Source organism: Furipterus horrens, unplaced genomic scaffold, assembly GCF_987537825.1.
Source record: "Furipterus horrens unplaced genomic scaffold, mFurHor1.1.pri manual_scaffold_9, whole genome shotgun sequence".
Classification (NCBI taxonomy): Eukaryota; Metazoa; Chordata; class Mammalia; order Chiroptera; family Furipteridae; genus Furipterus; species Furipterus horrens.
This window is the reverse complement of record NW_028327179.1, coordinates 45,207,696-45,233,311: the sequence shown is the minus strand read 5'-3', so window position 1 is coordinate 45,233,311 and position 25,616 is coordinate 45,207,696. Positions and strand designations below refer to the sequence as shown.

The 25,616-nt window shown below is 31.2% G+C and overlaps 1 protein-coding gene and 1 non-coding gene across 2 annotated transcripts in view; one reads left to right on the top strand and one right to left on the bottom strand.

Moving 5' to 3' along the window:
• The window catches only part of GNAT3 (G protein subunit alpha transducin 3), a 46,124-nt gene extending 22,659 nt beyond the window's left edge, over positions 1-23,465 (bottom strand). The window contains exons 1-3 of the mRNA XM_090286721.1: positions 23,348-23,465; positions 10,534-10,576; positions 3,908-4,049 (exon numbers count right to left, since the gene is read on the bottom strand). Of these exons, the coding sequence (XP_090142847.1) occupies positions 3,908-4,049; positions 10,534-10,576; positions 23,348-23,465 (303 nt within the window). The remainder of the gene's footprint in view (positions 1-3,907; positions 4,050-10,533; positions 10,577-23,347) is intronic.
• LOC150001670 (U6 spliceosomal RNA) lies at positions 7,383-7,489 on the top strand. The gene has a single exon (XR_016513252.1). It is a non-coding gene; the product is annotated as a U6 spliceosomal RNA (small nuclear RNA).
• Positions 23,466-25,616: the final 2,151 nt, after the last annotated feature.

Sequence of the window (25,616 nt, the reverse complement as noted above, 5' to 3'; positions counted from 1 at the left end):
TGCTTCATACTTGACCTTTCAATGTATATAAGCTTTCAAGGTATATAACCTTTCTTTGGAATTCAAAGTTGTCTTGAATTTTGTGATTCCACAAATTCCTAGTTTTCCTCTTGCTATTCCATCCTCTCCTCCATGGTTTCCTGTTCCTCTCAAATGACCAGAAAATGTTACAGTTTTTCAAATACTTTTACCTACATCTTTATTCTCTTTAATGCCCTCTCCAATTTAAGCACTTGTCCTCTGCCATCCCATCCACTTCCTCAGTGTAATTATACACCACAATGTAAAGGTCTGCCAATAACAGCAAGATTTAGATGTCCACCCAAAATATTTCTTTTGAACTTTAAGTGCACGTTTTCAACTGCTTACGCATGTAGAGATCTCACAGAACTTATACAAACTCAACATTTCCAAAATAAAACTAATGAGTTCTCCCCCATTCCCACTAGTAATAGTATTCTCTTTCTCAGTATCTCTTTCAAAGAATGAGGAGGAACTACTGAGTAGCTCCAGATCCAGCTGTGCTGCCCTTTTGAGATAGCTGCCACCTATAATCACTTGTTCAATATGAGTAGTTCTTCTTTTGAGGGAAAATACTATTTCCATCTTGTTTATTGTTGATTTCTCAGCATACCCCTAGTGCCCAGACAGATATCTTCCACATAAAAATATTGACAGTTTAATGAAAATTATCTTTTCAAATGATGCTAAATGTGCAGACTTCAATACTTAAATTTTAATTTGCCTATGTTCAAAGTGATTACTGAAAAGTAATAGTACCTAATGTTTATTGGGAGCTTATATCCTGCAATACTTTGTATTTAAATGGATTTCTTATGTTTCTGCTTTGTTCTATAATAGTCATTGTAATTCGGTGAGAAAAGTGCTAACATTTTTGGATAAAGAGACTGAAATTAGACATTAAGTAACTTGTGTAAACATACAGAACCAGTGACCAAAAAGCTCGTGTAAATTTTCTGTCAAGACTCTTTCTCTTTCAGTGCTAATCTGTGTGGTAACATACACATGGTTATGTAGGAAAACATAACCTGGTATGAATAAACAAATCAAAAGATAAATAGAAAGCTGTAGGAAATCAGAACTCCGAAGACTACACATAGGTCAACTCTTTAGAAATCAATCTGTTGAATATGCAGTTTAAACCAGATACAGAAAATGTGTCAATCTTAAAATCAAACACTAAAGAACGTGATTGAAACTGCCATCATTTATGTTAGCTTAAATAAAAATATGAGTTATGTATTACATGACAATGGTTATGTTTGATATTTGAGAGCATAGGTTATTTTTGAGAAGTTGTGCTAATTGTTAAGTGCTGCTTAAATTAATCTCTTTATTCCATTCAATGTACAGTTTGGATAAATTACATTTCTTTTTATGTTTTAGTTAGCATAATGGCGCAATGTACAGTCTATTATCTTCACTCCACCTGAATGCCAGATCGCCAAGACTCTCAACCAACAGCTTTCAAGTCTTTAGTGATTACTGGCATCATTGATTTGCAAACACTGGACTATGTGAAGCACAGAATATACTTAAATAAGTAGCAATAGGCAAGGCTGTGATTTCCAACTTCAGTGATGCAAATATATGAAATATTACTCATGCAAATTAACACATTAAATTATTCTCAAGTGAATGCAGAAGGAACACCTGTTTCAGGTATTATTACTGTGTAGAAGAAAGAAAGTAATTATTACAAATATTTTTACAAAATACCTTGCATAAGAAGTACTCTAATAGAATCCAGGAGAACTGGGTTTTGCTCTAAACTCCAGCAATTTAAGAGAGACCAAATAGCTAATCTTTTGTGGCCCTTATTTTTTACATCTGTAAGTAAGGGAATTATATCAGGTTGTCTTTTAAGGGCCAGTTCAAAATCCTAAGTTCATAGGAAATGCTAGGGTCAGAGTAATAACTGAACAGCCTTGAATAAAAACATGATCACTAAATAATAGAATGATAAAAAACGAAAGGATATTGGAGTTCATTTATTTCAAGTTCCCCTTTTCCATGTGAGAGAAACACTGTAACCTAAAGAAGCAGTTGGCTTCCTGGAACCAAGTTGTGGGGTAAGCTAAAAATGGAAGGAGAGGCTAACAGAACTCCTGACTCTGCTTTACAAACGAAGTACATTTCCATGCTCTTTGTCACAAAGTGGCAGAACTAAATGGAATTTACCATTTCCTTTAAAATTAGTAGCAAGAGGTTCCTCAAAAGAAAAAAAAAGAGAAAAAGAAAAAGTAAAAGAAGAAGAATAAAAAGAAAGTATTGTTTGATCCAGCAATTCCACTTCTGAGTAGCTGATCAGAAGAAAACAAAAACACAAATTTAAAAAGATAAATGGATCCTTATGTTCATTGTAGCATTATTCACAATAGTCAATATATTTAAGCAACCTAAGTGTCTGCTGATAGAAGAATGGATAAAAAAAGGTTTTTACACACACACACACACACGCGCGTATATACACACACACACACACACACACACACACACACAATGGAATATTACTTAGCCATAAAAAAGAATGAAATCTTACCATTTGCAACAATATGGATAGACCTAGAGGGTATTATGTTAAGTAAAATAAGTCAGACAGAGAAAGACAAATAGGTTATGAGTTCACTTTTATGTGGGAGGAGTAAAAAAGGTGAAGGGGAATAAAAGGTACAAACTTCCAGTTATAAAATAAGTAAATCACAGGGATGTAATATACAGCGTAAGAAATATAACCCATAGTATCAAATTAACTTTGTATAGCGATGGATGGTTACTAAATTGTAGTGATTACTTCACAAGGTATATAAACATTAGATAACTATGTTATATACCTGAAACTCACATTATATTGTATATCAACTATGCTTTAAGAAAAAGAAAGAAAAATATTAGCAGCATAAAAATTTTTTTTTCACTCTAATAGCTAAACTACATGATCTAATTTACTGGTAAAGTGTGGGAGATAAAAGAACAAATGTCATTTTTTTTCTCCATAATTACTATACTGTGCCTCTCTAGTTTTTATTTTTATATAACAACGTATCTAAGAATTACTATGGAAAAAGTTCAATTAACATCTGGATGCAGCCAGCTGCTTCTGGAGAGGAATATGGAAATGGGTGAGGTCATTGTACACAATTCCTCTTTTTTTTTTTTTTTTTTTAATGTGGCTAAATATTTTCTTTGGATAATACTATACATTTAATTTGTCACCTAAAATGGTTTTATATGCTTGCACATAAACTGTTTTAAAGCAAGTGAATTTTAAATGCATTTTAATATAAAGTAATTATATTACAAAATATAAAACAAAAGAAAAATGAAACTACTTAATTGCTGCCTTATTAACAAAACTATGACTACTTGAGTATATTTACTATAGAAACATTTTAATTAATCACATAATTTTGAATTCTCTTTAAAAAACCATTATAAAATAACTGTTTCCCTGTGCCACATAATCTTTGTAATCACCTCTAAACAATTATAATTGTAGTGTTTTATTTTTAAAAAGTTTCCATGAAATGACTCACAATTAAACTAAGAAAGTAAATGTAGAGATACTGCAGTTTGATTTTATAGAATAAATGCTTTTGTATTTAGCAAACATAACCATTATTTTTCTCCAATATAGTATATTGTTTTACATTAAGTTTGATCACTAGGACAGTTAATGTTGAATAAGATTATAGCACACAGTCAAAAAAAATGTTTCATTTAAAGGAAAATAGGAAATCTCAAACTAAATAGAATTAATGTTTCCATAATTCATCTTTTGTATTCTTAAATTTTTGTATAGATTAGTACTACAAATTTATGAAGTCCTGTTTTATGGCTCAAACTCCATTGTAAGGCCTAAAGATGTAATTATTTGCATACTTACTGCACTTGTTGGATTTACATAATCAATCCCAAGGGAAGTCATGGCTTTCACAATAGACAAGATGGACTGCAATGTATTACTGTAAATAACTGCTTTGAACTCCATGCATTCTTGCTCACTGTAACCATTCTTATGGATGATCCTATAATTTAAACATGAAATGGTTTTATGAGTTGAACAATTGATTATTTTGTAATATTAAAACACATCAAGAATAACTTGCTTGAATAAAATTACAGTATGTATTTGTTTAAAAAGTAAGAATTTTGTCCATATATAGGTGCTAAATCTGAACAATTTTATGGTTTTTAGATTTTTTAATTTATTTATTTTTATGAAGGGATTAACCAAAGAACGTTTCTGGTGTTTAGATTTTTATTGTCATTGAGGTTTAATATAATATTTTATCTTTTGAATTTTAGAAGTTTAAAATTGCTTAGGTTGAAAATAAACAAATAAAGGTATATTTTCCTTGTGTCCTTGTTCACTTCTCAAAATAAGAAATCAGGTCAGCTGAGAAGGATGTATGCCTTCAGTGGAATGGCAAATCTTAGCATTCTGATTTTCATTCTGATATGTTTCTTTCTATCTTTCTTTCTTTCTTTTTTTTTTTTTTTTTTTTTTTTTGGCACTACAGATAACCCCCACATCCCTCCACCCTGCCCTTTACTCCTCAACACTAAATATAAAGAGGACTAGGATTTACTCTAGGTAAACCACTATTAAAAACTGGTAAATCATAGACATTTTTATTAGAAAGATTATTTCTTTTCAAGAGAAAAAATTTCAGATTCCCAGGACAAAGTTGCATATGTAGTTCTAAAACTTTGTGTAGTTTTTACAACATGTCTAGAGGAAGAGAAGTAATTTAGTATAAAATTCATGTCTTTTTCTCTCACTTAAGGCATGCTAGAAAATGGGAGTGCCTACTTTCTATTTATAGCAGAGACAAAGGCATTATGTTTTTTTAATGTAGGTAATTCATGGCTATAGGCTATTAAATTCCTTGTAACATTCCATCTGTGTACATGACACTGAGTACTCAAAGTTGAAGTTTCCAAACATTTAATTTGGCTAAACTTTTCTTTTCCTTCCACTCATTCAATCAGATTTCAGAAGTTTAACTAATAGTTTTAACATAATAGATTAAAGTAGATTTACCTATTAAAAGCTAAAATCTTTGCATATGTTAATTCCTTTATTGCATCTTTGTTACATACTGTGCTTTTATTTCTTTTTTGGTGTTTTTGAAATCCTTTGCATTCATAGGCATTATTTTGGGTGCCATACTACTAAAGATTTGTGTTGTAACCATACACATAGAGATTTTGGAAAAGAACATAGTATTTCCCAAGATATTAAAACCTTCAAATAAAAGAATTCTGCAGTGAAAGGAGTAAAGACAGTACCTATATCTATTCTTTAATTTTAATATTTTATTGTCAATGATTGCTATGTTATATTATAAATAAAGCCATCTTTATCTTGCTGTATTAAACAATTAAATCACTTAAGAGTAAATTAGATAGTCAATTAAAGGCAATAGAAAAATGAAGTAAAATATCTTTATAGATAGATCAGGAATAAATTTATTAAATAAATCCTAGTTCTTTGTCAAAAATTAAAATTGAAAAAATAATTTTAATTATTACATCAAAATTTCAGTTACAAATAAACTTGGGGGCATTTCAATTTTCTTCTTGGTACAAGTTTTGATCCCTGTCTTTTCACCATTGGATAAGGAAACATCTGTCATAAAGCAAAATGACAAAAGCAGACTTTTAAAAAATCCAGTTGTAGTGGGACTTTAAGCAACTTGTTTCTCTAGAAGCTGCATAAATATATTTCTGTGAGATAGAACTTACTTGCAAGCTGATTCTTAGCCCTGTTCAAATTAAGAAGCTTTTGCTGGGCATTTTCTGTAACATTACATTATGTACTGAAGTGAATGAATACCTCTTCCCCCAAAACATAAACTAGAGCTCCACTTTCTAATACAATAGCCACTAGATATATCAATTAAAATGAAAAGGAATTAAAAAATGTAATTCCTTACATTGCCCCAATTAAGAGCTTAATAGCTACATGTGACTATGTATTGGACAGTACAGTACTGGATTATAGAAAAGTAAAGCACATCTGGTTTTTGTGCAGTGTGATAATGTATAGCAACATCTGCATGTGATACAGTGAACTAGAAAAGAAAAAGTGATGAAGTATAAGGGATCAAGGTAGACTACCTGAGAGCAGTGATGGTCAGTTGATTTTTCAAGGATGAATACTTATTTCTAGATAATCAAGGGAAAGACCACTATCTAGGCAGAAGAATCAGTATGACCCAATATAATGCTCATAATTACCAAGCTTTCCATATGTGCCACAGACTGTTTTTTTTTTTACTTGTTTTGTCTTCTCTCTCTCTCTCTCTCTCTCTCTCTCTCTCTCTCTCTCTCTCTCTCTCTCTCTCTCTCTCTCTCTCTCTCTCTCTCTCTCTCTTTTTGCAATAAACCCTTTAAAGTAAATAAAAATTATCACCTAGATTTTACAGGTAAGAAACATAGAACATTAAGCAACTTGCCTTAACTTAGTATATGGTACAGCTGGGCAACAAATGCAATCTGATTTTGAAGCCCATGATCTTAGCTACTAAGCTATACTGCCCTCCATAGTGTACAAGTCCATAGAACTATACAAACTGAGCATTTCTGAAGGAGACAGTAGGAAAGAAGAAATTTGGGGACATTAGGATGAAGAGAGAGTCCATAGCTGAATTCTGAAGTGTCTTATGTACCGTGGCAAGGGGTTTGATCTGATAGTGAGTGAAGAGTTCAATTCAAGAGATACAATCATTTCTTAAAGAGATCAGTTGGTGGTAACGTGAAAAATGCAATAGGAGGAAGAGGATGGGGGGTAGAAACTAGCAAGATACCATATTGACCTAAGTCAGAAGTGCTGAAGTTTTGAATTAAGACAGTGACAATCAAGCTAAATGACATGCTTGGAGGCATAACTTGTGTAGATGTGGCATACTTGGTGAAAGGGTGAGGGCATCAGCATAACTACACCTAGATTTATTACTTTTGAGGTTGGTCTTGCTATAATTTATTTAGGGAAATAGTGACCAAAGGAGAATATATATTTAATGTTTATTCTGATTTGGGTTTATACATAGAATATAGAGGTGGATGTACCTACTTCCCTAGTTTAGACAAAGTATCTGGGTTTGAAAGAAATATTCTGGACAGACTGCTTGAAGATGATAGTAAAAATCATTGGACTCTAGCAATTTTAATTCGATGAAGGTGTAGAGTAAACAGAGAAGAGGACATAGTACATTAGCAACAGCAACATTTAAGATTTAGTCAAAGAATCAGTGAGTAAAGCAGACAGAGTTAGGAGGTGAACTGAGAAAGAGTTATCTGAGAAGAAGGGAAGAGTCCAATGAAGTCAAATGGAATTAAAATAAGAACATACGGTGCTCGCTTCGGCAGCACATATACTAAAATTAGAATGATACAGAGAAGATTAGCATGGCCCCCGCGCAAGGATGACACGCAAATTCATGAAGCATTCCATATTTAAAAAAAAGAAAGAAAGAAAAGGGAACATACGGGCACTTCATAAAGAATAGCAATTAGGAGACCATAGTTGAGGTTTACAAGGGCAATTTCTGTGACATGCCAGAGTCACGATTAATGGAAATGGTTGAAGAATAAATGGAAATTGGAAGGACAGAGATTGCTAGCGTTGTCTATTCCTTAATGACTCTGAGAAGAGGAGGGCGAGATGGGGCAGAACCATGAGACTGATTTATTTATTTATTCATTTATTTATTTATTTATTTTGTAATAGAAGTAGTAGTTCCTCATTGTAAGAAATGTAAAAAGTTCAGCAATATTCAAAATGAAGGTGCAATGTAACTTTAAATCCTACTATTGGTATATGTTCTTTGATTTAAGAAACATGTATTTTGTCATAGTTGAGGTAAAGATGGTTTTTCAGTTAACATTAGTATTTTTTCTTCCATTAAAATTTTCTCATATTCATATAACTTGTAATGGAGGCAAGATACTGCAACTTAAAGTTGAATAATCCCATAACTTCACAACCTATTTGCTTATGTTTTATTTTAATTTAGTGTATTTTATTCTATCTTGTATTTCAATATTTTAAATAAGATGAATGTAAGTCTCTGTGCATATATTTCATATTTGTATTGTTTTATTTTCATACCTTTTCATAGTTAAATTATTTTATTAAAAATTCTAAAAATGTATTAAAAAGATTAATTATTTTACCAGATTACTGTGCATAATTGCCAAAAAATTTTTCCATAAATTTGTTATAACATAATTTTATAAGTAGTAATGAGAAATATTCATTTCTCAAAACATCACTATTATTGGGTAACATTATTTTGAAATTGTCATTTGCTAATTTACTAAGATGAGAAACAGCTCATTATTGTTTTAATTTTTTATATTAGTTAGGTTAAACTAAAATATATACACTTAATAGATATTTAAATTTTGTCTCTTGTGAATTGTCTGTTCATAGTCTCTTCGCATTTGTATATATTGGGCAGCTTATTGTTTTTCTTAACATATATTTACATATTATGGTAGTTAGTTATCTGTCATATTTATTATAGATTCTTTTTAGTTTTCTATTTTTTAAATTTTGTTTATGGTTTAATATATTTTAAAGTTTTCATTTGTCAAATAATTGGTAATTTCTTTACTTACTACATTTAACCTTCTAGAGAATGGAGAAGTAAGAAGGATAAGAAGGATTTAAGCATGATTATAACCTGCAAGAAAAGAAGAGGTAAACACAGTGATAATGTTTTGAGAAAATAGGAGATGATTTGGATGCAAGGATGGAACTAAAAACTCAAGAGCAATATGATCAATGATCTAGATAAAGAAATTCTGTTCTTCAAAGACAGGAGAAAAGGTCAAGAATTTAGCTACAGATACAGGTGACAGAATTCAAAAGTGGGGTTTAAATATTGGTTGATATGAAACTCATATGACATTACTTAGAAAGAAGAAATAAGTGGTGGTATAGATTATAGACAATTTCATCATTAACTGGAGTCATTCCCTCATACGATGTGTGCCAAAGAACAAGAGCCTCAAACATGTAATTACAAATAAGCTCAAAAATAATTATAATCTCCCATAGCAACAATTGTCCTTCAAAATTCTCCAGTAGTGATAGAATCATATTTATTTCCACTTATCAATAACCATTTTATTCATTTAGCATTGTATTCTGGAATTCTAGCACTTTTGTATTCATTATCTCTTTATTAAGAAATGCACGTCTACTTATTTTATTAAGAGAAACAAGTAAAGTAAATGCAAAAATAAATTTAAATCCATGGTAGTCATAAATTTAAATGTGCATTTGATTTCCAGGTAGGCAAAATACCAGTTAGGTTAAAAATATTGTTTTTTCCTAAATTCAAAACAGATCATTGATTGACATATTTCAACATGTTTATGGCTTTTTACCACAATATTAAAGCTCTATTTATACTCATATTAATATATTTATAACTGTTTTTAGTATTCATCTTGTAAAGAGGCAAAATTTAAAAGTGAAAATAGTATTACTCATCTTCTATGCTTTCTGCTAAAAGATAGGAGGAATATTTGCAGAGGAATTGAGACAGCTCTGCTACTATATGTGATTTAGATCAGCAATTTCCAAACTTTTTCATCTCATGGTGCACATGAACTAATTACTAAGATTCTGCATCACACCCATAAAACATAGTTTTTCCTGATCTAACAAAAAATAGGTATTATTTTGATTGATTTATTTTAAAAAAATAGTAATTACCTACCCTTTTTGCTCCAAAGTGACTTAAAAAAAAATCATGTGCCTTTATTTCTATAAAAGAATTCTGGTACCAAGAATTAAACAATCAGATGAAATCTAATTATTTGACATGGTCGGTAAGATGCAACTCTATTATATGACCTATATACAAGGTTCGGCAAAAGTAGGTTCACAGTTATTGGTATGGAAAATAACACAATAATTAATAAATAATAACACAAGAATAAACTCTGTGTTTTATATCCTAACAACTGGAAACCTACGTTTTCCCCACTCTGTATTTATAGTTCAAGACAGGACATTCACACTGGACGGCTGTTGTTGTGTTGGCTGTTGTCATTTTTTAAATTTGACACTCTAAGGGAAAAGAGGTCAACAACCTGAGTAAATAGTCAGATATTGTGTGATTTAAAAATTCGTGTGTGCCCTGACCTGGTTTTTCAGTTGTTTGGAACATCGTCCCCTACACCAAAAGGTTGCAGGTTTGATTCCAGGTCAGGTCACATACTTAGTTTGTGGTGCATAGAGAAGGCAACCAATTGATGGTTTTCTCTCTTGGTGGTGTTTGTCTCTCTCTCTCTCTCTCTCCTGTTCCCTCTCTCTAAAAGCAATAGAAAAAGTGCTTGGCTGAGGATTAAAAAAAAATTTTATGGAACACCAGTTGAAAATAGCAGATTTAGACTATCAGTCACATTTCCCACATGTATTTATTTTAAGAATGGTCAAATATATGGACAGATATTAAATATCAAACATTTAAAATAGTATATACTTACTTCATTTGTTTAACGATAGTACTTTTTCCAGATTCTCCTGCTCCTGCAAAAGAAAGATGGTAGTGTTATCAACTGATACACACCAAATTCATATATGATATATTAAAACCTGTGACATCACTGAAAGATTTCTTCCTGATTTGCAATGTTTTTAAAGCTCTGATGAATGCTATAACTACCCTTAAATTATACTTCACAGCCAATTTGTTTTGTCTCAGGTATATCTAAATATATCTAGTTTCTGCAGTTATCTAAAAAATAGCTCTCCACCTTACATAATATTGAGGAAATCAGAGTGGTGAAGCTATAGAAAATAATATTTCATTACCTGGTGATAATACACAGATCCTTCCTCTTGGGTAAACCTCTAGCATACTTGTCTTTATTATTTTATGCTGTTGTGACCTATACTACACATTGTGCAATTTGACAATAAAGTTGATTAATACAGAATCAACCACAACAATTTCTTAACTTAGTCACATTTTTGTTAGCATGATCAAACACAGAACTGATAGATTGGCCGTAACCAACTCATTTAATAGAGGTTGCTATGTCTAAGACAGAAACTTTTCAGAAAAAAATTAAAATCACATTAATATCACCTTACCCATTTTCATAAGAGAACTGGCTATATTATTTTGTGTGGCTAAGCATTACTTGTTTGTGAGAGTAGTAAGAGCAGATCAACAAGCTTTGAATGATATCTTGGTTTATTGGTTTTAATTTTGCTCCAGGTAATGCATCACTTTGAAAGAAAAGTTATCAGACAAGATTATAAAACTGTCCTTGGAAGTTTTATTTTAAACTGTTTAACAACAGATGTTGACATTAGAAATTGTAGCATCACCCTACACAGGTGACATATTTAAAGAATATCTTCTTCAAATACATTTTTCAATTTTGCTATATAAACAATTGCAGAGTTACAAGCATGTGGGAGGAAAGTCAATGGGACCATTAAAAACACCAGTACTTGTCCATGCTGGTGTATTTAATATTGTATTTTCTTCTATCAGAATGGAAATATTAGGGGAAAAAACTTTGGAGGAACTCTGAGACTGAGAAATAATGTCTTATTTCTGACTATCAAATACATTTTCCTAAATAATGTCATAATGCCTATGATTTTTAAGTGAAGCAAAGGTAATTTAGATAATTCTCACTTAAACAAATTATCTACCTGAGAATAATAAAAAAAATTTGTAAAGTGATTTTCCAGAATTATACTAGCAAGTGTGTCAATGGACAATACAGTATCAATTAAGAAACACTATGGATACATTTAAAAATTCTAAATGTTCACAATCAAATTTTATTATATTTATTCTGTATGACTGACTAGTCAAAATTTATCATAACTTGGGGAGAAAGTGAAGTTTTGACTGTGTCAGGGAATTAAGATACATTCAGAATGGGTTTCCATATTTCATAAATACGGTCTATTGGTAATCAAACTGATGACACCTCCAAGTTTCCAAAAGCATTTCTAAGGCTAGTTGGCATATTATTATGGAAGGATTCTTTATAATTTAGCTGTTCATTTATGGTGTGTCTCAGGTCAGCAGAATAAGTAAACACTTTTAAAATACTTTCTAGTTTTCTTGTGAAAGTATGTATATATGAAACATTAATATTTCCATTGGGAGACTTTACAAAAGATATCTGTATGATTCCTTGGTTTTTACAGTGACTTCTTTGTTCTATATGAAGGTCCAGGACAGTCAACCACAGCACTAACAGAACAAAATTCCTGAAGAAAAGCCAATGTCTTCAAAATCTCATTTAGTATTTGGAACTTTATTGCAAAACTATTTCAGAAATACATTATTGAGTCCCATTCTCACAATGATTCTAGGACTTAGTTCACAATAAGCACTCCATTTTTGTAATATTAGATCATGTTACAGTGCTAAATTTAGATACCAAAACAGCATGTTCCCATAGGCTGAGGGCATCCTGAAAAAGCTTCCTTCCAAACTAGTCATCAGTAAAATTACTTTCTGGGTCGAGGGTCAGCAAGGGACTTCTAACAAAATATGCATATATTTCTTTAAAGAAGTAAATCTTGTTTTAATTGATTAAATATTTAAATTTATACTTAATTCATACTTTAATGCTCATAAATTATTTTATGCTTAGTAAGACTAAAAATTTTATTTCACATTCTATTTGCAAATGTCAAAACAATTTTAAAGCCTCACAATATCTATACCTATACCTGAACTTCAACCGAACACATTCAAGGTTTGAAGGCTCATTTGATACAACTTGTTAAAAAATGAACAATGAGAATAAACATATTGACTTCTTATCATGCATAAAACATTTTGTAGGCAGTTTTAAATTTACTAATAGTACATTAGAACAAAACCTTAAAAATCAGCTAATGTAAATCTTCACTGAAGCATGAGAAAAATGAGTCCAGTAGAGATTATGATGCTCATCCAAAATCAGAGATTTAATTTAAGGCAAAGAAATTATGTCACCTAACCCCCATATTACTGCCTTAACATTGCTTTCTTTTTAGGTATGCACTATTAATATCAAATCAAAATGACTTAGACACATAAATTATTTTAAATTATTTTTAAATTTACTTATTTTACATCAATATGAAAACAGTGTGCTTTCACAGACATATTGGTATACAGTGTTTGTAATCTGTTTATAGACTGTTGCACCTTAAGATTCATAAGGTAGTCTTTTTTGAACCAATTTAATTTTTTTCTTCTCCTCTTTCTCATGAAGCAATGACAAAAGCATCTGTCTCTGCAATATGACAAATATATTCTAGACTTAGGGTAGAAAAATACTCATGGTTTTGAATTAAATAAATGTGAACCTGCACTCATGTCTGACATAGACTGGGTGCCTTGATCATATTTAATATGAGAGTCAGCATCCTTTTTTATAAAATTGGATTACTAATAACTGCCTTTTAGAGTTTGGGAAGATTAAAGTACAGATATAAAAATCCTAGAACATACTCTAAGATATAGTGAACTCTCAACATTTTCTTGTATTCAGAGCAAGTTCCTTTTCTAAGATGTTTTTGAAGTACAAAATGTCTCATTCTTTTAACCCTTTCTTCTAGAACATGACTTTTACATATACTCCTTACCCTCTGAAACACACTCCATGCAAAAGCCAATGTCCTTTTGAAACACTGGTATTGAAATTTTGTTGCAGATATCAGCAGATTCATCAACAGCACTGATATTCTGATGTAATAGAACAGGGATAAAACCTAGGTTTGTTTTGCTCATGGTACGTGTACTTAAATATTAAGTTGGCCAAAAAGTCTATTCAGTTTTTTTTCCGTAAAATAAGACACGTTTTTCATTTTCACCAATAACTGATTTAGACATTTTGAGTATGTTGGTAATCTCTTGCTATTGACTTGTAGTGCGAATCTGCCAAGGGTGCTGCTAAACATCTTCCAATGCTTAACACAGCCCCACAGCAAAGAATTATTTGGCCAATATGTTAATAGTACCAAGAAACTTCACAAACTACTTTGACTTGTTTGATCAGATACAGCACCTTCTCCATAAACTTTATCACTTTGTTTATGACACTCTTGTATTGAGTTTGTAGCAGTTAAATGTTTTAAATTTCTTTTTCACATCACCTCTTGGCAAACGGATTCTTGATTTTGAACCCCATTTAAGGATATCAATTAAATTCTACTTTGCTCATTTGGGCCAGGTATTTCTGCTTGTTGAGATCAATTTTGACTTTGTCTATCACTATATCTTTTCTTCCAAACTCTGAATCTTACCCAAGTGTGAAATGCTGTCTTAACCACCTTCACCCAAATCTTTGAAAAAGCATTGAAAATGGGAAGATCAGGGCAGGAAACTATATAGTTCTCATTAATCATCATAAGTCTTTGTTCATTATCTGTAGTCAACAAATGTTTCTCATTAAGTATGATAGTAGCTGAAGGTTTTGGTACATGATGTTTATCTGGTTAAGGAAATTGCCTTCTCTTTCTAGTTTGATGAGAGTTTTTATCAGAAATGGATGAAAGAACTTTATCTATTGTGTGTTTGCATCTCCTAATATAATAACATTGATTTTTCTTCTTTAATTTGATAATGTGCTGAATAATATTAACTAATGTTCTAATAATATTTCACCCAGGTATTCTTGGCATAATTTCCCCCACCACTGCTTAAAAAATATATTTTTTATTGACAAAAAAGGGGTTCTATACAAAGTAATCTCACAGGGTAATCTAATAATAAATTCCTAACTGGGCAGATCATGGTGGGTAGTTATATCCCAGTCATATATCTTCTTTAGCAAAAGGTTTATCTTTGTCTTAGGCAAGACCTGTCCATTATTTTTGTACTTCATTTTATGTTAATACACCTTTAAAATAAGAAACCACCCTTAGGAGAGCACATAATCTTGTTAACTGTGCCGTAATCCAATCCACACCTTGCTTTTTCCCACCTTCATGTAATCTTCCTTACATTCCCTCCTTAGCCTCAAATGTGTAAAATAAACTGCAAGGCTGTCGTTCTCAGGAGCATTTGAGATATTGCTTGCTGGCAAGTCTCATCAGTTTTGGCTCAAATAAACTCCACTATAATGTCCAAAATTCTGTATCTGCCAATTTAAGTCAATGTAAATATTTTAGCAAGAATATGATATAACATTATGTTCTTTCTCAGTGCATCACATCAGTAAGCTTATGATGTCAGATGTATTTGTTTGTGAGAAAGAATGTTGTGGCTACGTACTATCTTTTCTTGTTAATAAAATTTTATTAGAATACTTCCAATTTTATACTTGTTTTAAAAATATCTGGCAATATATGGATGGGTAAAAGTAGGTTTACAGTTTTACATCTTCACAACTATAAACATAGTTTTGCCTAACTATGTATTTAAAACAGTATTTGAGCCTTCTAAGATTCTGAAATATTTTTTTAAATGTCATCTTTCTTACCTTATTAGTATATCTATTCGGCTAAAAGAGAAAATAAAATATAGGCCTATTTTACATAGGAACAGATATTAGATACATAGGTAGATAGATGATAGATAGATAAATAGGTATTTGTAAAAGTGATCAATAATTGTAGGAGGAGTTACGCACACAGTTTTTTGTATAAATGAATACCTCTGAAAAAAGGCCATGGCTAATTACATGGTTATCCTACACACACTGGGTATCTGGAAGAGGGACAACAGATAATTGACTATATTAAATCTATAGCTTTCACTCAAGTTATCCCTTCTAATTTCCAGATCCATATACATTTATCTGCTGAATAGATATCTTTACTCAATAATGCTACAAACATCACAAGTTTGAATATCCCAAATTATTATTACTTCTTTCCTTTTTTTTTCAACAACCTAAACTTTGTCCTGTTCTGCATAGTGATGAATAAAATAATCACCATACCTAATTCTGACCTTAATTATTTCTCTTACTTGCAGTCAGTCACCAAATTCTGTTAATTTTGTTTTCTAATGTCCTTCAAATCTTACCTTCTAATGTGCAATTTCTGCCTTAATTCACAATCTCATCAAGTATTTGATTAGTAAGAACAATTTCCTAATTAGCCTACCTACCTTAGTTATCTTCATAAAAATCTTTGTTTCATAACATAACCAGGATGATCTTTGAAAAACAAATTCAAGTGTTATTCCTCACATTAAAAAAAAAACTATTAACATCTTCCTATTATCTTAAAAATCAAACTCCTTATGGGATGACATATATGGCTCTTTTCTAGCTCTATTTCCACATGACAAAAGTATGTATATGCTTTAATCACTATAAACAACTTATAGAAATACTTTAGATTCCAATTTTGTCATTCTTCCATACTGTATGCATTCATGCTTTCCTGTGCTAAGCATGCTGTGCTAAATAGGAATGCAGTGAAGAACAAAAGCGGACATGTCCTCTGTTTTCACAGTACTTAGAATTCAGGTACTAATTTAAAAGTGACACAAAAATTAAAGTTTTTGTTCTTTTGTAAACTAATTTGTGATCTTAGAAAGTAAATTACCTTTCTGAGTTCTAATATTCTTTTTCTTTAAATAATCAAAATAATAATATCTATTTCATAGGGTTTTCTTTTAGATTGAAAACAATAACAGAAGCAGTGGGAAAAAACAGAAATATGAGATTCACTCTATCAGAGATAGAACTATAACAATTTTGTGCCAAAGGATCAAGAAGAAAGGAGCTGAAAAAGATTGAAGTAACGATTTGACATAATGAAAAAATATATAACTGGGGAACTTATAAAAACAAAAGCTTGGGGATGAATGGGCAGGAAGATAAACTTATTTTTATGTCACCCAAAGTGCAATCAGGTCATTGATAAATAACAGAAAATTTCGAATATGGATCACGAACGGGGCAAAAGAAAAGATGTTAGAGTCATTCTTCTTGAAGTGATAGTTAAGTCCTGATATGAGATCACCAAGAGAAAGTGCACTGAAAAACACAAAGGTACAAAGACAAACCTTGATGAGTGAAATTGCTTACAAATGGAGAAAAGCAGCGTCAGTGAAGTGGGGAGTGAATAGATATAAAAAACGAGAAGGTATTGTAGTGTAAAAGCAGTTAAGAAAAAAGCAGTTCGAAATTACTGAGGTCTGAGTTTTATAAATTGAGGAGAGAAGATAAAAATTAGATCATAATTAACTGAAGAGACTGCAGAAGATAATAAAATAGAAGCAGTAAATTGTGAACTACTTTGGAAGTATTTCAATTTTAAAACATTTAAAAAGATGCTCATGTAAGGTAAATTCAAGGGGATTATGAAATCAAAGTTTTTTAGGCTAATGGAGAGGTAGGTGCTGAAAAGGAAAGTTATCCAATACAAAGAATTTTGAAGTGACAAAGAGACAAAATAATTCATAAAACAGAATTTATTATGTATGGAAAGATACAAGATTTATAGCATAAAGGCTGAAATTAGCTTTAAATGAAAATGGAATACCACCACTTTGTAAAAACTGGTTGAAGTAGGCGATTGATCACTCACTACCTTGTACATGGGTACTCATCTAGGCTGAGGTAGGAGGGGAGGAGATTCTGGATGAAGTGAAGCTGGGAATGCAGACACATCTGCCCTCTGCAGTATCTTAGTAGAAAAGTAGAAATAAGCAAAATAATTATTGGCCCAGCTAAATTTAAAAATCAGGAACTTGTCAGCCAGAAAACTGAAAATGGTCTATCATTTTATTCCAGATTATCTAGGAATGAAGAGAATTAGAAGTTTACATGGGCTGCAAAGGTATTAAATAACATCACTTTGGAGGAACTCACTGGGAATAGTATTTTAGAGCAATGGTAAATGGAGAGCTGGGAGGGATTATGCAGGGTTGAGATTATGATATCAATTAAGGTAGAAGTTTAAGGGGACAGAGTATTTTACTATGTTAGAACAAACATAACTAATAAGGCTGACTCTGATTGAAGGGAAATGTAATGTGTCAAAGAACTAAGTCACTAAGTGTGGAAAAGTAGGAGAGATAAGAGAATATAAAATAATGGTCCGAGTGACATTTCCAGGTATCTTAAAAGAGGAACAATTCTAAATAGCAAATTTATTTCATTTGAATATAAAATATTGAGGCTGGAATTAAACCCATGTCTTCTACTTTATTTGCATTGGGATCTAATAAATAGAATGAACGTTTTTGTACCTTGATGGGTCTCACCATCATTTTCACCTTGAATTCTAAATACTTCTTTGGGTTCAAATTCTGTTTGATGTATTTACACATCACTGTTTGGAGGAAACTTAAATAAGAAAATGGGTTCTGAATTTAAGTCCAAAATCTTAACTGGAGGCATATTTTATTTTATGTAAAACTTGGGGTCTCTACATGAACAAATGTATCAATCACTATCCTTCTCTCCTACCAGTTTGGAGGGGTAAAAAGAAACTTGTTTACTGCTCATGTTGCTTATATAAATATTTAAAAATATACACTGTTTTTCTTTAATCAATAGTTCAGTGTTTGAATGACAAATTAAATATCAAAATGTTCTGTGGTATAACTAGATAGAGAGGTTCTGTTAAATTAACAAGACTCATTCTTAGGAAGACAGGATATTTAATCTCATTAACAAGTATGATCATTTGGCTGAATATAGAATAACTTAATACATGTTTTGAATCTTTTATGTGAGAGTCTTGTGAGTCTATGTTTAAGATGTCCTGATTATTAGAGATAAATTAATCTAAAACAAACAACTAAATATATGCAAAACATTAGTCTATGTGTTTTTTGCCTGTTGGGAAAAGGGACTTTATACCAAGCTATTAGATACTGCCATCTGCCATTCTTTATAAATAAATGCAATGTGGGAAATATTCAGTTCTGTCTCTGGAACTTTCATACTGTTATGGTCCACTGTATTCTGAAGACAACTTGAAACTTTCCAAGTAGAGCTTTTCTGCATGTTTTCTTTCCACTTTACTGAAAAGGAATTTTAAACCTTTGTATTAAACATATTTGTGTATCCACAAAATTTTTGTTTAGTAACAAAATAAAAATACATTTATAATATTTTATAACAAAAATGTATTATTTTTAGATGCAGGAAAGAATGGCTTTAATTTGGATAAATATGACTAAACAAAATATTGAAACACTATTAAGAAATATTTCTTATGTTGCTCACAAGATTATTCTCTTATCACTGATAATCATAAGTAAATATATTTGCTAATAAAATTATTCTAGGGGACCTGTTTATCTGATTACATCTATGGGAAGTCATTAACTCTATTGGTGTAATGAAAATTCAAAATAGCATTTCTTACACTTGAGGAATTTATATCTAGTGAGTGACTCAGGAACACCTACAGTTTCCTGCATTCTCTCAACACTCTATATCTGGTTACACTTTCTAAAAATATGTATAAATACCTGATTTTAAAAAAGAATAAAAATAAAAACTTTGAATTACTCTGTGTCTTGTATCCTCTTTTCTGTTAGGTATACATAAAAGTAAACTACACAGAAGAAAAATTGTATGTATTTATTAACATTCAAATCATTTAAGTTTTGTGAATCTATTACACAACAAAAATAAACCTCATTTGTCTGAATTTTTACAGTTGACAGAATACTTCAATACCGATTATTTCTCTGAGGTTATGTGGGAGTTCAAGGTCACTCAAAGAAGTGAAAAAAAATTAATAAAGTATTAAATTAATTTTTACCTCAAATAGCTTAAAAACACACTCTACTATACTAGTTTTAAATTGTATTCTCTTCACTCTTTCAGTTGGATAAACCTATTTAGCTAATTCTTCTATGCAAGCTTTATGTTACCAATTATTTGGTAACAAGCTTTTAGATAGTGTCAGGAGCATTATAATTCTTACAGTCATACAAAAATCCAGCACACCTTCCAAAATATACAGTTTTGAATATGTGAAACTATTTGGGAAATTCAGAAATGTTGATTAACTCAGTAAATATAAGCACATTTAAAGTAATTTTTTAAATCTTTAAGTTTATGTTTCTAAGGGCCAGATAATTAAAATAATATTTTGAAACAATAAAAATCAGATGGCACCATTTAAAAAAATATAGTGTGATGTTTATAATATAGTACATAGAAGAAAGAAAAAAGAATTAAAGATTTTAGACCTGAAGGAAAAGAACACCAGTGATGAACAGTCCATGACAGCGCCAGAAATCACTGGCTAACAGCTAATTACAGTACCATAACTGAGAATTAAAGAATGAACATGGCAGAATTTCAAATATGGAGGAAAAGCAAGCTTATTTTTTTCCCATTCCTCCCGTGGAGCTCTAAATGTAATGAGCTCTTGTAACAGAAATTTGCAAAACTACAAAAGAAAGTAATGTGGCAAAATAAATCAATTTTAACTGAAATTTAAAATAAAAAAAGAAAGGAGACAGGAAAAATGGAAACATGGTCTATACTGATCCAACTATTAATTGATAGGTACCTCTTTTTGAATAGAATTAAAGTTTAATCAAACATATGTAAATAAAGACTTAAAAACCTAACAGAAGTCTGCAAAAGAGAACATCACAGTCATTATTAAAATGTACTCTTTTGGGGGTTTCTTTACAGGCTAACTTTAAAGCAGGTAAGATGTTTGTCTTAATAGCAGTTATAAAATTAAGAATACCGTATTCCCTCACTTATCGCGGGTATTACATTCTAGACCTCCCTGCAATAGGTGAAAATCTGCGAAGTAAGAACCTTACATTTATTTTAGTATTTATATATATTTTAAGGCTTTATAAACCCTTCCCCCACACTTATAAACCATTCCCAGTCCCTTATTAACCTTTCCCACTCCCTTATTAACCTCTTCCACACTTTTATAAACACTACTTATGTTCTTAAACATATTCTACACTCTTAATCTATGTAACTTTAACATACGTATACAGTACCGCAAAATCCCGCAATATAGCAAAAAATCCGCGATAAATAAATAAATACAATATTTTTAAAATCCCGCGATGCATTGAGGCTGCGATAAGTGAACCGCGATATGGAGAGGGATTACCGTATATGAGTCATCTCCAGTGTTTTCTATAAGCCTACTTTTTGCTAAAGAAATAGATCTGGAATCTCTTCCCTAATTTTACTAAACGTCTGAAAGGTGTAATAAAAAATAAATCTATCTGCGAAGTGATCCTTTATTTATAAGGTAACACTTTGATAGCTTTTTAAATTCAGTGCCATCTTGTGTCCAGTAATATCAAATGGTATATTTACTTTACTGTATGTGTTAAATTTGGAAAACTGTGCTATGTGTTTAAGCACCTAGTAATTAATTGGATAATAAGAGAATAAATATAAAGAATATATTCTGTCAAAGTGTTTTTAAGATTTCTACTTTTTATAAAAATAGAGTTAGATTCAGGATCTAATTACTAGGAACATTAATTGGTTAGTACCACATTACATATTCAGTGATAAAAGCTATTGTTCAGACTAGATGGATGAATGAGAATCATTGTTTCAATGACAGAAAAATGCATACATTTCACTGAGGAGAATATTTGAGGGTGGGAGGATGAGACAGTTTAGTTCCACTGAGCCCTTTTATGATGTATTAATGAGGTCAGACTGAATATTTGAGTTCGATTAAATTAATTCAGTTAGAAATATGAGAATTGAAGTTCAATTAGAAGTAGGAAAACTGAAGTAGTATTGTTATAACATTTTGTTGTTTTGAAATTTGACAATTCAATCACCATAAAGAATTCCAATATAGTCCAGAAAGAAAAACTTAAGTCAAGTGTTTGAAATATTATTGAAACAGGACAAGCTTAAGAGAATTTGATTCATTTTATGTAAATAAGATGTGACTGAGAAGTTCAGTGCACATATTCTTGGAACCAAATAAATTCAAGCATATTATATGGTAACACTGGAAGTGAATTCATAAAATTATTATTGTCTTGGGAAAGTAAAAAATTCAATAGTACCACTAATGATTCTTTTATATCTGTGGTATCAAAAGTTACCCTTTCTTCTGATCTAACCAATCACTATAAAAAAAATAACTGGTGTATAAAAATATGTCTTCTTTTGAAATTTTATTGAAACATGAATTTTAATGTATTTTATCATTACTCTTATACCACTGGTCTTAGTACAAGGGGGACACAGAATGCATTTGTAGAAATGCTTGGCTTTCTCTTTTCACCTTTTATTTGCTTTTTCTATGTCCACATCATTTTCACTCTTGATGAAAGCTTCATAGAATACTTTGGAGTCTTACAGGAAGTACAATTGCTGGTTTCATAAGAGCTGACTCCAACATTTTTAAAGTTACCAACCTCTGGGTGGTTACTTGCAAGTGCTGTAGGCAAGTGTGTGCATCCACAGGACCTGTGCATGAAGGAAGAGGACATGTCTTTTCCTTTGAGAAGCAAGTGCTGGAAATCCCACAGTTGGCTTCAGAGACATTTGCCACTGGGAACAAAAGGACACTTTAAAAAATGAGGATATTTTGTTTGAGAAATTTCACAATTCTGAAACAAAGTCCTTTTGTGTAAAGGAGCAGGAGCATACAACTGTGATTAAATTAAAGATCTTGTTTTGTATTCTTTTTCTGTATTTTTATTTCAAAAACATATTTATCTTCTAGTGACTGCTACATGTGAAATATTTTAATGTTTAGAAAAATATGTGGCATATAGATTACTTTCTATCTTCCAATTCATCAAAACTTTATTGAATTTATAGTTGTAAAAGATTGTGCTGCGTTTTCAGGGAATGAAAAGACAAAAAAGACATAATTCCTTAACAGAATGAATTATAAATACCCTACAAGGATTTAAATGGAGTATTTTTCAAGTATACAGACAATATCGCAGGTAGTATTCAGAAACCTGAGTAATATTATTGATATAACTTAAAGTACTTTATCGTTATGTGTTAAATAACTTAAGATGAATTGGTTTTTACAGCACAAGTAATTCAATAACATTAATTTGGATATCAAATGACATTTCTGCTAAACAATAAAATAATAAACGTATATGAGTTTTCACTTAATAATAGTAACTTGTATTATTGACAGGAATTGAGTTATCTAATAAATATTTTTCTCTCCACTTAACAAAGCATCATGTAATAAATACTAAATAAAAATTAGTAAATATTTATAAAGTGCACATAAAGTCTATTTGTCTTCAAACACATTTTTCATAATAAATATTCCATATGGCAATACATTTAAAATAAAATTGGAAAAAGTAATTACAACACAATTGAAGACAACATTAGGGGTTGAAAGCAAAAAGAAATAAACTATTACCTAACAACAGCAACTTTACAGTCCTTGCATCTCGTTCAGCATCTTCTTGAAGCTTTTTCTCCAGTTCTTTTGATCTTTTGGCTGACTCCTTACTCTCTGAACTAATTCCGCTTCCCATCTTGTGGTGTTAGATACACGTCAGTTTATTTGCTCAAACTTTTTCAGAAGTAGAGCGCAGCTCTGGTTTGAGTGCGAGATACAAAAGCAATCCTCTGCTTTTGCTCCCTCAGGCTCTAAGACTCTGCTTTGACTGAGCAGATGCTTTCTGAGCTGTCACCTGATCAAAGGGTGTCACCTGATCAAATTAAATGGCCATTTCTGATACGTCTTTACAAATCCGCTCATCTTCCTTAAACAACGGCATATAGTAATATGCAACGAGCAATTCAAATGAATGTTGCACACTAATAGGCAATCTTTATTATTGTGATTTTAACTTCTGATAACTAAATAACAAGCATGCATCTTCAGATATTTGAGCCTTCAAATTCTTTATAATTAATATTGCTATCAGAATATTTATATTGAATTTCCAAATTTATACCTCACTATGATTAGATTATGACTCAACATTATAGAGAATCATAGTAGCTGTCAGTTAGCTAAAAAACAACTTAAAAAATTGAAATAGATGTAGTTCTTATGTTTATATGTATTGTTGTATTGCTACATAGAATTCAATGCACAATGCTCTTAAATTATTGATTTTTAGTCTCACAGGATGCATCTCTATAAATTAAGTTTTACTGCTCATGAGAAAGTCAAACCATCAACTTTAATTGAGGACCCACTTGGTGTAGACACTGAACTGTGTTCAATTTAGGTAGTGCATTAACTCTTTGGGGCCATTAAGCAACAGCTGCTGTTCTAGAAGGGCTTTTATTGTTTTGGTACCCAGGGAACAAAAGGCAATGTTCTTTGAAACAGAAAAGTAAGAGCAGTAAATATATTCAAATATGTTCCATGCCTTTCAACTACCCAAATAGATACCATGTACTTCTTGAAGATCTGCAAGCTTGGGAACAGAGATTATGCTGTACAATGTTTTTGTTGTACATAAAGTTCTTCTTAGGTAGTCAATCAGTTTTTTTCTTAGAAACATATTTGACTACCTGTGGCAGCAGGCAAATCTTTCAATGAACACTGATATCTGTGAATGGGCCTAACCAGAAAATTTTAGAATAGTCTCAGCTCATCAACATGTCAGAGCTGTTTTTCTTGCGGGATCACTGCAAATTTTGAACAGGTGGGTTTTTGCATATTCACACAAGAAGGAAATAAGCTGCCAAATTAAATACATAGTCCTGCTTTGTTTACTTCTTCACAAAAAATATTAAGCTCCAGATACATAAGCATAGTCAAAACTTTCTGCATTTCATCCCTCCAAAGTCATGTTATGATAGTGTAAAGCTGTGGAAAAGTAGATTATGCAGGAGTTTGTGCAAATTATGTGATATTGCATTTACAATGTAAAGGGTCTGCCCCAAAGGAACAAAATTTGCACTGACTAGTTTATTTATGCTCGCCCATGAACAGAGTCCACTCTGATAGCAGCACAAAAGCCTATTGTTCTTACATCAAAGTACCCTCAATATACAAGATTTGTGGATGTTCCATAGCAATTATGAACTGACTAAATGCTTTTTATATTTGTATTCAAGTAAATATACCCCATAGCTTTTTGGTGGGGACATACCCTGACTTTGAAAGGATGTGCATTTTTAGAAGTTCCTAAGAGGTTTACTGACAAGCTGACCAACTATTTCAGGAGTAGAAGTGTACATTTTCTTCATTGTATAAAATTATGAACTACCATTTTTCAGTGTAATCCAGAATGTTTAATCATCAACTTTATGAGATTATGATATGATTTTTTTCATTAGTGACTCAAGACTCTTGACATAAAATTCAAGATGCATCTCTGTTTAGGGAAGGGGGGTTGAAGTGAACCAGGGGGAGAAAGGTCTCTTTCTCAGCCATCTCCAATGGGTGCCTGGGACACAGTTTCATAAACTGAAGCTGTTAGTTTATGTTGCTTCACTTAGGATTATATCTTTTTGAATTTAAGAAAATGATGAAAATAAAATAATAAATTCTACTAGAGTGGTGACAATATCTTATTAGCTTGGATGTCTTCCACATTATTTGGCACAGTGCAAGTCAGAGAAAATGCTTTAAAAAAGAAAAAAAAACTATTTCTTGCTAATGAATTGATAGAGACCTAGGGTCCTTTATTCTTACTGTGCTATGCTGAGGTGACAGTATGGTT